This window comes from Poecilia latipinna, unplaced genomic scaffold (genome assembly GCF_001443285.1).
Source record: "Poecilia latipinna isolate Pla-1442-1.1 unplaced genomic scaffold, P_latipinna-1.0 Scaffold1499, whole genome shotgun sequence".
NCBI lineage: Eukaryota > Metazoa > Chordata > Actinopteri > Cyprinodontiformes > Poeciliidae > Poecilia > Poecilia latipinna.
In genome coordinates this window covers 80,504-96,060 of record NW_015114115.1, presented here as the reverse complement: position 1 = coordinate 96,060, position 15,557 = coordinate 80,504, and the positions used below count along the sequence as shown (strand labels likewise).

The window sequence follows — 15,557 nt, the reverse complement described above, 5'->3', positions numbered from 1 at the left end:
GAATACATTGTCTCTATGCAGATGAGCCATCAACAAAAACCTGAGCTGACTGTTCCCATGGTACCAGGTAAACGCACAAAATCAGTATTATTAGAGTGTTTAATTTTCACACAGTTTTATCCTTTTAGGAACAAAAGTATCTGCCTGACATGAACATGTATAAAATCATGCAAAATTCATGCAAGTTTAATTCTGGAGCAAAGTGATAAATATAATGTGGGTCATCGTCCACATTTTATAATTCAATTACATTTATTTTTTTTAAAAAAAGAAAGGTACTTAAACTTAGTGCAGTATCTTTAAATTGTGACCTAAATTTAGTGACCGCTCATTCATAAACATGTAGCACATCCACTATACAAGCAGCAGAATTGAGTCCACATGTTTTTAATCAGTTTGATTTTTACTAAAATTATAACCAGCAACTGTTCTGGATTCCTTCAGACTTCTCCACTTTTTGACTTTGTCTTTGGTGTTTTTACTGACTGACTGATGGCTGAAGCTTGTTTCAGCATAATGGCTACAAAATGCTGATTTTCTGCACACTGACAAGCTGTGGATTTTGATGGACACACAGCTTTACTGACAGACTGGTGTAGTGTTTTCATTCTACCTGCATTGACCTGAAATGAGACGGGACATTGTAAAAAGCTGAAGCTGCGTGTGTGGAAACTAAAAGTCTTGGCACACACTGATTTGATGCACCATGATTTTCATTAGGCATCTCCCCCAGCACCACCACTCAGGTGGTTCATTCAACAGGACGGAGGTTCATAGTGAGCCCGGTCCCAGAGTCGCGTCTGAAAGATCAGTTCTTTGGAGCTTCGTCTGCTAATACATCCGTCGGAGACGACTTTTGCTCTGGTAAGAACGTTAGTTTTGTCCGCCGTTTAATGCCAGCTTATAATTTCAGGCGTTAAGGTTCTGCTTTGTTCTGCAGCTCCTTTGGGCCTCTCGCTGTCTGCTCCGTCTGGGGTTCTTCAGAACGCGTTCAGTCAACTCAGACAGGCTCGATTGGACAGAAGCAGCACCCTCGACTCGGCTCCGACTGATAAAGAGTCGGCCCCTTCTCTGTCCTCCGATGTCTCTAACAGAACCCAGTCCCCTCCTGAAGCTGCGGCTGCTGCCACCACCGTTCCTGTCACGTCAGCGTCTTCACCTCCTCACTCAACAGGAAGAGTGTCGCCGTTACCAACACCCGTTCCATCCCAGACTGTGAACAACGACTCGAGTCCATCGCCGCAGTCTTCCCATGAGACGGCTCACCCACAGCATCCGCCATCGACCAGCATCCCGACTTCGTCCTCGACCGTTTCTCCTCCATCCACCCAGACGTCCATACCTGCGGTACCCGGGTCACAGCCAGGCAATATGGCTGCCGGCGGTCCGTCCGCCCCCGTTTCAGAGCGGCAGGCCTTTAATAGTGCTGTTACATCCATCCATTCTCAGCACCCGCCTGCCACGACGGTACCCGGCCAGAGCCAGGCCCAGCCACACCCAGCGGAGCCTGAGGGAGCCGAGGTCCAGTCTAAGACGGCCGGCAGGGATGACATCCTAACCCTCGATATGAAGCTCCGTTCGCTTTTCAAGGACCAGCTCTCCGCCTCCTCGGTGTCGGTGGATCACGGTTCAGGCACAGGGACTTCCTCTCCTCCCACCGGAACTTCCTCTCCTCCTCCTGGAGCCGCCCTGGTTCCTCCGTCGAATCTTCCCCTCGCTTCAGGCGCACAAAGCGTTCAGGGCTCGACCACACCAGGGGGGTCGGCTCAGCCCCCTCCATCAAAGCTCCGGGCTCAGGTTTGTGAATAACTCGGCTCTCAGAAATAAATCCACAGCTATCTTTACTGATGCAGTGATTCTTGACCAGATTCCTTTTTACCATTTTAGACTTTACCTACTGATCTTGAGCAAGCTGCTACATCTCCATCTGAACCTGTACACCCGTTTCCTGGACCAAACCAGGTGCGTTTCTCTGCAGTATCACCACTAGATACAGAAATCAAAGATTCTCCTTACCTAATCCGTCCCATTCCAGAAAATAATCTTACGCTGGTTCATTATCCGATCTGAAGTATTCTGGTAAAAAAAAAAAAAACACCTGCGTCCAGATAAAGCTCAAGTTTAATGTTTTAACCATTTGTTGCCTTTAGCAGATTATTAAAAGAATTGGCTTTGTTTAGTCAGGATTTATTTTATCTTTATAATTTGCTGTGGTAACCTGACTTCACATCTGGGTCTGTTTTTATTGTCTGTGTTGTTTTCTCTGTGTGTGAACCCGCAGTCAGTGCAGGGGAATTTAGATACTCAGATAGTGAGAGCTGCAAGTCCTGAAACCGCTCAGGGAGGCGACGACGTCCAGCCTCCGGAGGCCGGTTTCACTCTGGGACGCTTTAAAGTGAGTCTCGTTAAATTTAAGATTCAAGGTTTAACTTTAAACAGCTGAACGTTTAAAAACCTCACGGTTCATCTTGTTACGTAGGTCTCTGTCGCAGCCGATAGAGCTCCAGATCCGTCCACCATTGTGTCTTCTTCGTCCCTCACACCATCCTCTACTTCCTCGTCGTCCTCATCCTCGTCGTCCTCATCCTCGTCGTCCTCGGCGCCTTCAAGCCCAGACAACACACTCCACCAGTCGTCCCCTCTGCCTAAGGGGCCCAGTGAAGCCTCAGAGATCTCTAATGACTCTGCCATTCAGAGCACCAACGTCGGACGCTTCCAGGTGACCAAAAGCAGCGAAGCCTCGTCCGAAACGAGTGCCGCCTCGAAAGTGGGACGATTTTTAGTCACAGGTAAGTGGGAGGTTTGAAACAAGTGTTGAAAAACCTTATATAAAAGTGGTATGTTAAAGTTCCCTTGCTTCTCTTTTGGGGGTTTGATCCAGTTTACGACAACCAACCAGTAAGAGCTGGATGCATTAAATATAAATTATGGATGTTGTCTTTTCTACATATTATACATTCAGGCTCAAATAAATGCATACACCCACTAATCTTTTGGAAAATGTATTTTAGCTGCAGAGCAAATACGTTATGTCAAAACATAGCCATCATCAACATTGTGACATAATTCTGGCTGAATGTTTGACCGCTCTTTTATCTAAAAATAGTTGATGGATTTAGATCCAGAAGCTTAATGTTAGTCCCTTCAAAAAGGCAGATGTTGGTGTATCTAGCTGTCGATTTAAGGTGAATCGTATTGTTACTTCTTCCTGTTTGAGCAGCGGACAAGTGGAAGTGAAATGGGCCCGCAGCATGATTCCAATCCCACTCTGCTTGACAGTTGGCACCGTGTTGAAACAAACATTTTCTCATCAAATCCACGACCTGCAGGTCACGTCTAGCGCTGCACGGCTATATGGAATCCCAGCGTTTATTGTTTCCCCTTACGCCTTAATTAACACATAAACATTTAATAATTACATTTAAATTTATGGATTCTTACAGTTGCCTTGGCAAAAATCTGCTTTCACTTTGAAAAACAATCAAGTCTAATATCTACCCTCTTGGAAATATGAATAGGCGTTGATGCTCTAAGAAACATAGCAGACGGAGATTAAAACCATGGCAACATTGATTGCCCCAATAAATGACGATGTTCAACTCACATCCCGGCTGAGATAAAAACCCTTCATAAACGTCTCTAGTCTTTAGGGCGTTAGTTGAAGTCTAGTCTGAAGGATTTGTTTTGTTGTTTTTGCGACTTGAGTCAGACCTGTTAGTGTCTGATCATCTGATTGTCATAAAAATTTTAAAGCTCAAGCTGATGTTGTGACGTTTCTGCTGAATCCGTCAGACCCAGTGATGACAAACGTTTCTGTATCATGAGGTGAAACTCCATTTGAAGGAATGATATTCACTGTTTGATTTTCTGCAGTGACGCCAGCTCCAGTAGCAAACTCCGGCTCACAACATGGCAGCGGTTTGCCGAACGGACCGTCGTCATCGACCTCTGACCCTCCAAACCCACAGCTCCATGAAACCAGTGAGGGGGACTCTGAAACGGAGGATGAAGCCCTTCAAAAAGAAATCAGTCGCCTCAGAGAAAAGTGCGTCAAACATTTACTTAATGTTGAGATTTTACATCATGTCAGTTCAAAAAAGATAACCTAATGTCTTCTGTCTGCTCTTGCAGACACATGAAGGAGATTCAGCTCCTCCAGAGTCGTCAGAAAGAGGAAATAGAGGCGCTGTACTCCAAAATGGGGAAAGCTCCGCCTCCGTCTGTCGTCTCCCCTGCTGTGGCTCTGGGCGGAGGTCGGCGAAGACGCAAAAGCCACAGATCTCGCAGCAGCGGACAGCCCAGTCCCAGTCATTCAGGTCAGGACAGGCGGCCGATCATCTCGGTTTCCAATAAAACATGACGCCTAAACATTTAATCCTCGTGTTTTGACGCTCAGGTCAGAGTCACGGGTCAGAGTCACCTCTGAAGCAGAGTTTACCGTCTGCAACCGAAGCTGCAGACGGAGCCGCTAGCTCATCTGTACAACCACTCACATCGTCTCCATCGCTGCCGAGCCTCAGTAGTTCTTCCACTGGTACGCTTAATATCATCGACCAGGAACTGAAATGTTTCTCCAGTTCGCAGCTCATCTGCATGAAATATATGTGCAGGATCAAGTGGAACCAGCTCCTCCAATGGGTCGAGCCTCGGCCAGAACAACTCCAACTCTCTGTCCCAAATGGGTGGAGCGGCTCCGTCCACATCGCAAACCCAGAAGACCAAGAGCACCTTTTCTGATGACATGCACCAGCTGGTGGATAACTTTGCCAGAGATGCTAAGAAAGGGCCCAAGACCGGATCCTCGGCAACTCTGGGGCTGGATGTAAGCCTTCAGTTCATTTCTATAGTGTAAAGGTTTTTATTTAAAAGGACAGCTGTCCAATATAAGGAGCTAATTAATATCTTACATGTGGTAAATAAATCTCAGTTGGTCCTGGAGGCTGAAGCTAGCGGCTGGTTAGAGATCAGCTGAGGCCAAACTAGACTTCACCATCTTCAAAAAGCTCCAGTTTTAAAAAGTAAACAATTAAAGGTCGGTTTGTTTGAATTGTATTTCAGAAACATTGTAGCTGTTTTTATAACACCATGTGGTTAACATGCTCTTATCTTAAAACATGTTTTCCACTGGAATTAGTGACACGTTACCTGCCCTCTATTTCTTGTGTTAGCAATTATTGGTTTCTTTGTAAATAAGCACCAGATCCAAATGTGACACTTTCACATAAACAGGTCAGACGCCTTAAGGGGTTCGCGTTGTTTTTACATGCACAGATTGGATGTAACCTTTGACCCTCTCAGACTAGCTTCAACATCCAGGGCCAGTAAACCAGATTTAGCTTCCACTTGATGGTTTGTACCAAACGATGCATTTGCGGCTAAAAAACACTTCTAACATCAACATATGAAAAGTTCAGACTTTTGATGAATTTAATTTTTGGGTTAACTGATTAATAATTGGATAGTGAAAGTTGTGTAATAGGAGCTTGAGCAGAATTTGAAGCAGATGAAAGCAAAAGTGGGTAGAAAAGATTTGCAAGGACGGTTTTTATCTTAAATACAAATTTGTTTTGCACAGTTTTGGCTTAATTACTGCTCTGTGTTCTGTCAGCAGATTGTCTGTAGACTCTCGTTAATGATTAATCAAATTCTGAATCAGTTAACAATTATTTAAATATTTGCTTAGTTGTTTCAGCCCCTAATTTCAACAAATCTTTCCCTTCTCGTTGCTACACAGATCATCCCTCCTGCGAATATGGGCCGTAAATTTTCGGCGCCGGGACAGCTGGGTCCGACCCATCACTCAACCTCCAACTGCACAACCACCACCAGCACCCACCTGCCCAACCCGGCCAATCCCGCGGCCCCTATGGTGCAGAGGAAAGGCTCCCTGGGGCCAGTCACCCAGGGTTTCGGCTATGCTCCAGCCTCCTACAGTGCTTCTGCGTGGGCCGGACCCACAGGCAGCTGCCAGGTCGGCATGCACAACCCCTCTCAGCCACTAAAGCAGTACCAGCCCCCCACCTCGGGCTCGGTGTCCATGCACCAGGGCTACCACTTGGGAACAGGTCAGACCAGCCAGGCCACGGTCAGCCACGGAGGGACCAGTCCAAGGCCTACGTAGCCCAGTCCGGGCCCTGCTCCAGGTTGAGACAAAGGGCCAAACAGAGCAGAGAGGTCAGAGGTCAGGTAGTCATTGACCCCAGAACCACCGCCTCTCTTTGCATTTTGCTGGTTAGCTGGCTTTGTGTTGTGCTTTTTTTTTTTTTTTTTGTTTTTTTTTTTAATTTCATCTTTTTAACATTGTGTATTATTTCTGTTGAAGAGTTGACCGGTGTGGTTCGAGTCCTCTCAGGTAGATTTCAGTCTGTCTGACAACTGGTGGGAGAGTGCAATACACCTCCACAGCACAAAGCGCGTCACTCTTAGCCTGCCGTTAGCTGTGGAAGCAAGCTGTGACGAGTGAGGCGGCGGTGTCCGCAGAAGCACCGCACACCGAAGGCGTAACCAAAAGCAGCCACAGGTGTCTTGAAAACAAGATGCTGCAACATCGTCATTCCTTTAGGAGGGACTGGGACACTCATCCTTATTGATCTGGACTTTAGAACGGGCTGGGACTGAAGAACGGTGGAGCCGGTCCACACGGTGGTGGGGAGTAAAGTTGTTTGGCAAGTGGGGAGGAGAGAGTGAGTGTACAGAAAGTGTGAAATAAGAAGTGGAGTGACTCTGTAGGGTTAGAGGAAGGACTTGGTAAGTCAGGGAGGAGAAGTGACAGGGCTGCAGTACAGATGGATCCCAGAGACTACTGAGTAAAATGCAATAATGGTGAAGTAGATACAGTCCCTTATAACCGTGGCCTTAATCCCCAAACGCATCGAAACATTGACCTTGTACATAGAGATCAGTCCATAGGGTTATGATTCTATATTTGACAAATTCCTGTCTCTGTCTTTGTGGTTTGAGTTTTCGATCATCCAGATTCACCTGTGAGAACATCGTCCTGGTGTTGATCACCACTAGTTTAACTGACAAGGCGGCGGCTGCAGGAGTTAACCCCACCCAAACATCAAATCACTTCTTTGACTTCAGCCAAGTTATGATTTGCTGATAACACGCATATCGTATCCAAATGAATATTATCGGGATAGTATTTAAAGAAGTTTTCTGTTGTGTGGACAGGTGGCGCAAAGTACACAAATACATGGGTTTACCGCAAAGTCTTGTCCCACAAGATATTTGTACCCATAACATTTAACTGTGACCTCTCACATCCCAAAGTGTCTGGGCTTTTTTTTTTTTTTTTTCCTCTGATCTGTTTTTGTAAGCGTATATTTAATACAACAAACGTTCTTTATGGACCTGTATTCAGCCATCAGATTTTGATGTTGTTTCACTGTAATTATTATTAAAAGGTTGTTAAACAACATGTAAAGAAATATTAAAAAGTGCAATTGCAGGGTGGTTGCAGTTAATATCGTTCTCACCGTGCAGGAGTGAACCTGCTGTTTTATTAAGCTCTTCTAAGACCGCCCTGCGCCCATTTTCTATTTTTTGTTGTCGTTCTTGTAAATATGCTAAAGTGAGGCTTTCACATAATACTCCGTCATCACCACTCTTAATGCACATGCACTCTAAGCCGTAAACACGAGGAACACTTTAGTGCCTTGCATCCTCACTAATAATCGGTTCCAGATTCATCCAGCCCCCTGCAGCTTAAACCAGTACGAAAAGTTAAAAGCCACTCGACACGGTCAGTTCAGAGCATGCAACGCTGAAACAGACACAGAACCAAGAACACAGTTGAAATGTGCCGTTTCTTTTCTCTCTACATTTACGTTTGTGTTGGTTGTGTAATCAGCTGTGTATTTCTACTTGACTCGTGGGAACATGGATTTTTGTTTTGTTTTGCTGACATTTTCTTTGTGAATTTATTACTAAACAACTTTATAGAAGCACGTGTTTTAAGTGGAGAGTGGGCTGTACAAAGGTTCAAAAGTCCTCCTGCTGACTCAGCTGCTGCCTCACCACCTCGCAGCAGTGCCATGCTGTTGTTGTGACTCTTTCGCCTGCTTGTAGATCGAATTGTTTAACTTCTCTAGAGAAAAAAATGACTTCCTGCAATGCAGAATATGCAATGTTTAAAGTTTTATAGGGGAGCGAGGGGTGTTGGAAACATTTGCATGCTGATGAAGTGTTAACTTCGACGTTTTTGATAACGGAATAAGTATTTCTTTTACTCGTTTGCTTTTCCTGACAGTCGTCAATATCACAGGCGCAACCTCAGCAACAGGTTATCAGCATGCTAGCTTTACTGGGTGTTTATTCCTATAAACAAACGACCATTTCACAACTTGACCACTGCACAACACAAGCTCACAAAGGTTAACATCCATGTGCGATCACACAATTCCCAGAACCCCTCCGTCCTGTTAAAGGCCCCGGCTCACAGTTCCACTTGCATCCGATCCCTCCTGACTTCCTGTGATTCTGTGTCTGTTTTGTGTACATTTTTCCACATTGTACAAAATGTAAAAACAAATAAAAATATCAAATACAAACAATGTCCGTGCCATTTGTCTGTTTACAGGGTCTCCTCAAAAGATTTAAACATTTTATTCAGATTTTTCTATTTAAAACACTTTTAAGAGCAGAAGAGGTTTTCTGCAAACATTGTAACATAGCAGTAATGCTGTGCAAGAGGAACACGAGTATGTTGAAAATAAATAAAACAAAGGTTTTAATCTAAGCGCAGAGTAAAGTGTCATGTGTCCAGCCGGCGTTTCTTCAGCTGCTGTTCTTGTCTGTATGGACTGAAAGCCTCACCTGGAAATCAGAGAAGAAGTTAAAATAAAAACTTCAGCCAGAGGCTCAGAAACTCTGAGATCATCTACCTGGTCTCCCCTGGTACTGATTGTTGTGCTGCGCTCTGGAGTGAGTGTTCGGGCTTCTGGTCGACGCTCTCTGAGGCGTTTTGCTTCTCGTCTGCATCTGGTGACTCCCCGGCGTTCTGGGAATGCTCCCTCTGGGAGAAGACGCGCCTGCGAGAACGTCCAGCTCCTCGATCCCATCCAAAGTGAAATCCCAGAGTTCTGGGTCGTCTGCAGACACAGCGAGACGGGAGGAGGAAACCTCAGCAACTGCACCCGAGGCGATGGATTAAAGTTCTGATTGATCCAGCTGAGTTTTCAGAACGATCCAATATTAGCCCCATGTAAACCTTCTACTTGTAACTAATTACTGTCCACATTTTAGACTTTAATGGATCCATACCATCTAACGCCGATTGGCCCTTCACATGAAACCTGCTCTGTAAGATCTACGCTTCTTTTCTAATTGAAAACTGGTGAAAAAAAAAAGCTAATTGCGATAACTTTCACTGTAATCACACCTGAGAAGGATTTTAAGTCCTTTAGACTATTTATGCCCCGTTTGAATAATCTTACCTGTACATGTGTTCCTGCCGGCTGACTGGTTTCCGGATGTTGTGTTGTCGCTAAACGCAGACGCACCGTCCTCACCTGAGGAGCAGGGGAAAAAAAAAAACAAAAAAAAACTGGAGATCAAATCTTGACATGTAAAATATGAACTAAGAATAGTTGAAAATAACTTTCTTATTGACAACCTCACAATGTTTTAAATTTTTTATGTGAAGCAACCAATCATGCTTTAGTGGAATCAGATTTGTCAAGCGGATGTTTTCACAATCATTTAACATAATCATCATTACATCATCTTCAATAATGCTAGTACTGCACATTTTTCCTCAACATGGATGTGGTTAGGTCTGTCACCATAACAAATTTCGCAATTTTGCTCAATGACAAATTGTCCCAGAAATGATTACCATTGCAGACAATTTTCAACTAACATAATAATGGTACATTAATGCGAGAGCATCTTCCAAAAGAACATGTAACAGTGGAACTGGGAAACATTTTAAATATTCAAATTAAATAAAACAAGGATAGTTAAAACAGGTGTGTGTAAACACAAAAGAATTGTTGAGATCATTTTAATTTATCATGCTATTAATTGTTTTATTGCTTATTGCGACAGTCTTAGATGCGATTCACCTCTAAAATGTACTTTTTGTTAAGTACTTCAAACTCAAACACGTTTAATCTTTTCTATGCTACAATACAGAAAAAATTAAAGGGTTCACTAAACTGTGTGAATCATATTTTCTCTGGCTGGATCTCTACCTCCCGTGGATCTCCGTCCCATCGCGACCTCCGCCTCCTCAGTCTTTGCTTGTTGCAGTTTCTGCTGCAGCTGCTTGGCCTCCATTTCCCTCCTGAACTTCTGCTGCAGCTGCTGCTGCCGCAGCTTTCTCAGATGTTTGGGGTCCGCGTTTGGGCCGGACATGACGGCGTCGGCAACGTCCGAGGCGGCTGACCTTTAGAGGACGAAGGCAACGGTAAGAGGTGCTTTTTTCTTTCTTTTTTTTTTTTTTTTAAAGCAGAGATGACGGAATAAGATCGCCCCGCGAAGCACGGTGTGTTCACCTGGAGAGGACGTTTTCTGTCTTTATGTCGGGGGCAGAGCCAGCTGAACTGGACCGGTGGTCCTCTGATTGGTTCTGATTGAGGACTCTGGGCTCCAGTGGCATCCTGGCAGGTTTTGTCGCACTCACTGGGTTTTGATCTCTGACCAGACTGCAGAAGCGGGCCTTCTCTATGGACGGCTGACCCTCGGAGCGCTTCGTCTGTGCCGGGTCCAGATCCGGACGAGGCTGTGCAGAGAGAAGCGGTGACTGCAGAAACATCGACACAAAGGTTCAAGCTTCCTTAGTTATTCCTCACCTGTTTGGGAATCTTGTTAATGGCAAGGAGGTATTCCTTGTCCAGGATGCAGTTTCCGAGAGCGTTGCCAAAACATCTCCACATGACGAATAAAGACGTTAATTTTTCTGCACCAGTCCAAGCAAATTTAAGAAAGACAAACATGAAAACTCTTCATTACTTCAGAGCTCTCTTCATGCCGTCTGTCACGGCTTCCTTTCTCGCCTTTTCCAGAGACAGAGCTTTAGACCTCAGACCCTCGCTGACTCCGTACCCCACATCCTCATGAAACGACCCGTCCTGGAAGGAAACAAATCGGTCCATTCCACAAATTCACATCGATGACATGGGTATTTAAGAAGTGGAAGGAAAATTATGCTTTGTTTCTTGCCGTTTGGCTTTACAAGTTTTGCTTATTTCAGGATCTCACTACAACAGCACCCCCTCGCTTTTCACATTTCAATCAGGAAAACCAAGCATTCCTTTACAGTTATGCACTACTTTGTGGTGCTCTGTCAAATAAAAATCCCAATAAAATGCATTGGATTTTGTGATTTTAATGTAACAAGACAGAGAAATACTACAAGCAGTCATTAATGAAGAGTTTGTGAATGTCCGGTGATTGTCCAACCTTCAGCTGCACTTTGACAAACGCACTGACTCCAACATAAAACTTCCCATTGATGAGGTCCACAAAGTCTGGAAACAAAGGAAAACTTGTTTTTATGATTACTTCTTAAGTTAAAAATCCTTGTATATTACTTTATTACTCACAAACTATTGGCATTTGACAAGTAACACGTCTTTGGCAGTTGACTCCACAAGCACTTCTTACCGACATTTTGCTGGGAAATGGAGTGAGACCATCCATTGTATCCAAACATCTCATTGGCCAGGCTGATGACGCGATGTCCTTCAATGTAGCAGACCTGTCCAAAACAGGAAAAAGGTTCGTTTAGCTCAAACCCCAGAGGCGGTTTGTTTCAGGAAGTCTTTAAAACGCTCGTCACGGCTTTGAAGAAACACAGAGTGTTGCCTTTTGTCCTCCTCCAGCCATTCTGGTGCTGATGAACTCGGGTCCCAGCCGCTGCTGCAGAGCGTTCTGCACGGCCCGGTACTCCTCCGCCGTGTAGGTGCACTGACCAGAGGCAGAGGTACAGACAACATTTATGATGAGAGAGGACGCGGCAAAGATAATCAGTCAGTTTACAGCATGTTACAGATTAGGTACTTGACAATTTAAAGAATTAAATGTCATTTAACTTTTGATTTGTTTCTTGTTCTAATAAATCTCAGTAAGTTTAAGATTATAAACCAATTTAAACAACACAGTGCTTCCAATTCAGGAGTGTGGTGAAGAAAGCTGTAATTATTGTACATTATTGTTTCAGAAACTCATATTTTTCCATTCAGTTGAAATAGACAATGCAGTCAAACTTTGTTTTTCTCTAACCTTAGTTATTGCAGAACTTCAATACACTATTCTGTCTTTTCCTGATGATTTCTTTCTTTCTTTATTTTTGTTGTAATCTTTTAAGCCTTTTTGGAGTTGTGGTTATGAAATATTAACCTTGAAACTCTTTGAATCTCATCAGTCCTTTCCATATGTCATGAAACAACACAATATGGAAATCAGCCTGTGATATGCAGAGTGAGTTATTGGACCATTTTGCAGCTGTTTTGGTAGCTTGCCTAGCTTAGATCAACTCTGTTTTAAATCCTATAACTCCAGTCAGATTAAGACTGGATTATCCAACACTAAGGAGATGTTAACTAAGGAGCAGGTTTGATCTTTGGTACCTTTACTTCAATTGTAAACATGAAAAAAGTACCAGTTTTCATGCTTTGTTCAATCATTCAAAACATTTTTAATGCATTCAGTAATGAAGGATAAACGGATAAACTCAAGTAGTGGAGTTTAACAGTGGAGCAAATCAAAGACAGGTCATGTCACATAAAATGTAAATAAACTCAGTATTTTTTTGAACAAAGATTCTTTGCAGCGTAAAATAAATATCCAAACGCATAATTTCATTCAAGCCACACATCTGTCAAACCAAGTAACTTTCTTTTACCTTAATAATGAATTAAGTTTGTTTAATTTATTCTTTATTGTCCTTAATAAATATAATAGAACATAAAAATGGCGCTTCTCTCTGCTTACTTGTCCAAAGCTCCTGGATGATGCATGGACACTCTTCTCCTCCGTGCTCATAGCTGTAGTCCTAAAATTATTAAATGCCCAAAGTGCAAAAATGAATTTACAGTATAAATAATTATGTCACAAGTAAAATTAAATGGGAAATAAATAAATGATTGTACTAAAATTTGCCAATAGTTACACATAAACACAAGATTTATTAATTAAAATATAAACTCACTGTATGATATCTTCACCCTGAATTTATTGAGTTATTTAATTGTTCAATTGGTGCAGTCTGCCATGAAATGATTAAAATTGTTGTAACTTCTTGATATTCCACTCATCTCAACTCCATCATTTTAGCCTCTCCCATTTACTTTTGGGTAACTTACTATATTTACTTTAGTTTAAATAAATACTAGAAAAGTTCCAAATGTTTTGTTAATATTCTACTTATGAAACATTATATTTCCATTTACTGTGAATTTGACGTAAATGTCAACCATTTGATGACTTTTTTGTTGTTGTTGAATTGTGACCCTTTTGGACTTCCATAGATGTACATACACACGTAGCACAACCCAGCAGCTCTTTCTATTGTGTCAAGTAGCTTATTTAAAACTCCTAAATTATTCATAACATAAAAATATTTAGTGAAAAGTCTTTTAAATGTTGAATACTTTTAGGAAAAACTGTCAATCTTCCCCTCTACTTGCTAATACGGTTTGTACCCAGGTTCGACTATGAATAACTACAAAACATGTAAGTATAACTCACCTCTTTAAGCTCCTCTAAGCTATTTTTATGATAAAAATCCACAGAAATATTTAAGAAATAAGCAGCCTACGTTTTCAAAGTAGCAACCGTGTGAACTTCCCGCTCGCTCTACCGGGGGAGGAGCTTCTTCATGCTGCTTTCATGACTATCGGAAAGGAAAGTGTCAACAAGCCCACGGCTACGAGGAATTGTTTAAAAATTTATAATTTAAAAGAAATAGTTAAATCATTAAGTAACTTACTTAATGATTTTATTTAGACACATTTAGACTGCAACTGATAATATAGGAAGGAAGGGCAGGGAGAATTGGTAGAGAAAATTTCGAGGTGAACTTGAAGTTTTGTGTCATAATCTCTTGTCTTTATTCTACAGGGGAAATTTAAGCAAGAGGAGGCGCATGATAAACCAGAAAATGTCCAATAAAAATCAGGCAGATACTTTAAAAGTTTCAAACCCATAAATAATTTTACTTATTGGAAAATATACAAGCGCAATACGAAAAATAAATTTGCGTTTTTTTCATCATTTATTGTTCTTTTGGTCATTATGATGTTTCAGTGCCCCTTATGTCTCATAATATCAGCTATTTTCCACCTGTACAGCTTAATAAGATTTAAACTAAAACGTCATATTTCAGAATGGTCAAATCTTGTCTTAAATCCAGTAAGAATCCGAGTAAGGACTTAAAAATTGCTTTTCGCAGATGACAGAGATGCAGTTATTCCGCAAATAAGAATTGGGCATTTTTTCCCACTTTCTACAAATTCATGTTGCACTTTTTAGATGTTTGCATTTAACCCATCCTAAAAGATCTGTATTATTTCTCTTCCACTCCCCAATTGTATTTTGAGTTTTTCTATGATTATTTTCCCCTCAAAAAAGATACATCGAAGTTTGTGGTTTAAATGTGCCAAAAAGTGAGCAAGCTCAATGTGTGGAAACATTTTTGCAAGGCGCTTTTCACTTTTATAACCACATAGCTCTATAGTTTTATGATTTGGTGTCAATCTAAAGTCGTGCAAATGCGAATTTTCCATAACTGAAGATACATTTTTCACTTTTTACTGTACATGTTTTTTTTTTTTTTTTTTTTTTTTTTATTTATGAATGTGTTTGCACTGGCAAGTGACAAAGACCTGCTTGCTCCGCAGCATTGTTTTTAAAGCCAGTGCAGATAATGTGTGTTTGATTGAAATCTTATTTTTCGTGCTAATAAGAGGCAATGTGGCACATGCAGTTCTTTTTCTTGCGCCACTATCTGTACATATGCCACTATGTCCACTGCTCTTTCCTGTTTTGCTTATTATTGCTTCCATCAATGAACTGGCAATAAACTATCCCGCGTGTAACAGAGAAGAACTGCATGTTTCTGGCGGTGAAGCTCTGCGGTTTCCCTCGCTTGCATACAGCTATAATAATAACAAATAACCACAGCGCGCGTTCACGTGCATTCCTTGAACCGGCAAGAGGTTTTTTCCTTTTTTTTTTTTTTTTTTTTTTGCATCTCGTCAAAACAAAGCGGGGGCGAGCCGCAGCCAGAGAGCGAGCGGCGGTTCCTGCCTCATGAATGAGAAGTCGGTCGGACCTTTCGTCCTGCACCCTGACGCCCGCCCGTGGGGCTGCGCAATCCGGCGTGGTGCAGCTAGAGGAGCCTCCCGCTGATGAGTCCCGGACAGAAGACGCTTCCTCTCGGCTCTACATGACCGCTTCATCCCACCGGGTGCGACACGACGGGATCAGGAACGGTGAGCGCAGGCTGCTGCTGTGGGCGGGCTGGGGGCGCATTTCACACACACACACACACACACACACACACACACACACACACACACACACACACACACACACACACACACACA

At 42.7% G+C, this 15,557-nt stretch overlaps 3 protein-coding genes across 11 annotated transcripts in view; 2 read left to right on the top strand and 1 right to left on the bottom strand.

The window, feature by feature from the left end:
- wnk1a (WNK lysine deficient protein kinase 1a) overlaps positions 1 to 6,862 on the top strand; it is a 31,181-nt gene extending 24,319 nt beyond the window's left edge. For 4 of the 8 annotated variants that reach the window (XM_015057897.1, XM_015057898.1, XM_015057896.1 and 1 more), the window contains 11 exons: positions 22 to 67; positions 721 to 864; positions 941 to 1,797; positions 1,888 to 1,962; positions 2,282 to 2,395; positions 2,480 to 2,789; positions 3,874 to 4,045; positions 4,132 to 4,316; positions 4,397 to 4,534; positions 4,611 to 4,822; positions 5,735 to 6,121. In XM_015057897.1, the coding sequence (XP_014913383.1) occupies positions 22 to 67; positions 721 to 864; positions 941 to 1,797; positions 1,888 to 1,962; positions 2,282 to 2,395; positions 2,480 to 2,789; positions 3,874 to 4,045; positions 4,132 to 4,316; positions 4,397 to 4,534; positions 4,611 to 4,822; positions 5,735 to 6,121 (2,640 nt within the window). Of the gene's footprint in view, positions 1 to 21; positions 68 to 720; positions 865 to 940; positions 1,798 to 1,887; positions 1,963 to 2,281; positions 2,396 to 2,479; positions 2,790 to 3,873; positions 4,046 to 4,131; positions 4,317 to 4,396; positions 4,535 to 4,610; positions 4,823 to 5,734 lie in introns of all 8 variants that reach the window. The other 4 variants (XM_015057900.1, XM_015057904.1, XM_015057899.1 and 1 more) reach the window with 2 other exon arrangements.
- Positions 6,863 to 7,238: 376 nt separating this feature from the next.
- On the bottom strand, positions 7,239 to 15,364 carry rad52 (RAD52 homolog, DNA repair protein). 2 transcript variants are annotated; one of them, XM_015057909.1, is made up of 12 exons: positions 15,284 to 15,364; positions 12,943 to 13,003; positions 11,815 to 11,916; positions 11,614 to 11,707; positions 11,410 to 11,477; positions 10,960 to 11,078; positions 10,800 to 10,875; positions 10,503 to 10,729; positions 10,200 to 10,393; positions 9,441 to 9,515; positions 8,889 to 9,095; positions 7,239 to 8,820 (listed from the first exon to the last, which is right to left on the bottom strand). In XM_015057909.1, the coding sequence occupies exons 2-12, from the start codon at positions 12,991 to 12,993 to the stop codon at positions 8,759 to 8,761; spliced, it is 1,275 nt and encodes a 424-aa protein (XP_014913395.1). In that variant the 5' UTR covers positions 12,994 to 13,003; positions 15,284 to 15,364; the 3' UTR covers positions 7,239 to 8,758. The 2 variants fall into 2 exon arrangements, with proteins under 2 accessions (XP_014913395.1, XP_014913394.1); XM_015057908.1 differs by lacking the exon at positions 15,284 to 15,364 and adding an exon at positions 13,699 to 13,898.
- prr5a (proline rich 5a (renal)) overlaps positions 15,228 to 15,557 on the top strand; it is a 14,694-nt gene continuing 14,364 nt past the window's right edge. The window contains exon 1 of the mRNA XM_015057907.1: positions 15,228 to 15,443. The gene's annotated coding sequence lies outside the window, so the exon portion shown is untranslated. The remainder of the gene's footprint in view (positions 15,444 to 15,557) is intronic.

Bases quoted from the DNA above. Each gene is read 5' to 3' on its own strand.
- rad52 (XM_015057909.1), bottom strand. From the start codon at position 12,993: ATGAGCACGGAGGAGAAGAGTGTCCATGCATCATCCAGGAGCTTTGGA. The intron at 11,079-11,409 runs GTTGGACAATCA...GTTTCCTTCCAG, and splicing joins TTGTCAAAGTGCAGCTGAAG to GACGGGTCGTTTCATGAGGA. The intron at 9,516-10,199 runs GTAGAGATCCAG...CCTGCTCCTCAG, and splicing joins GGGACGGAGATCCACGGGAG to GTGAGGACGGTGCGTCTGCG.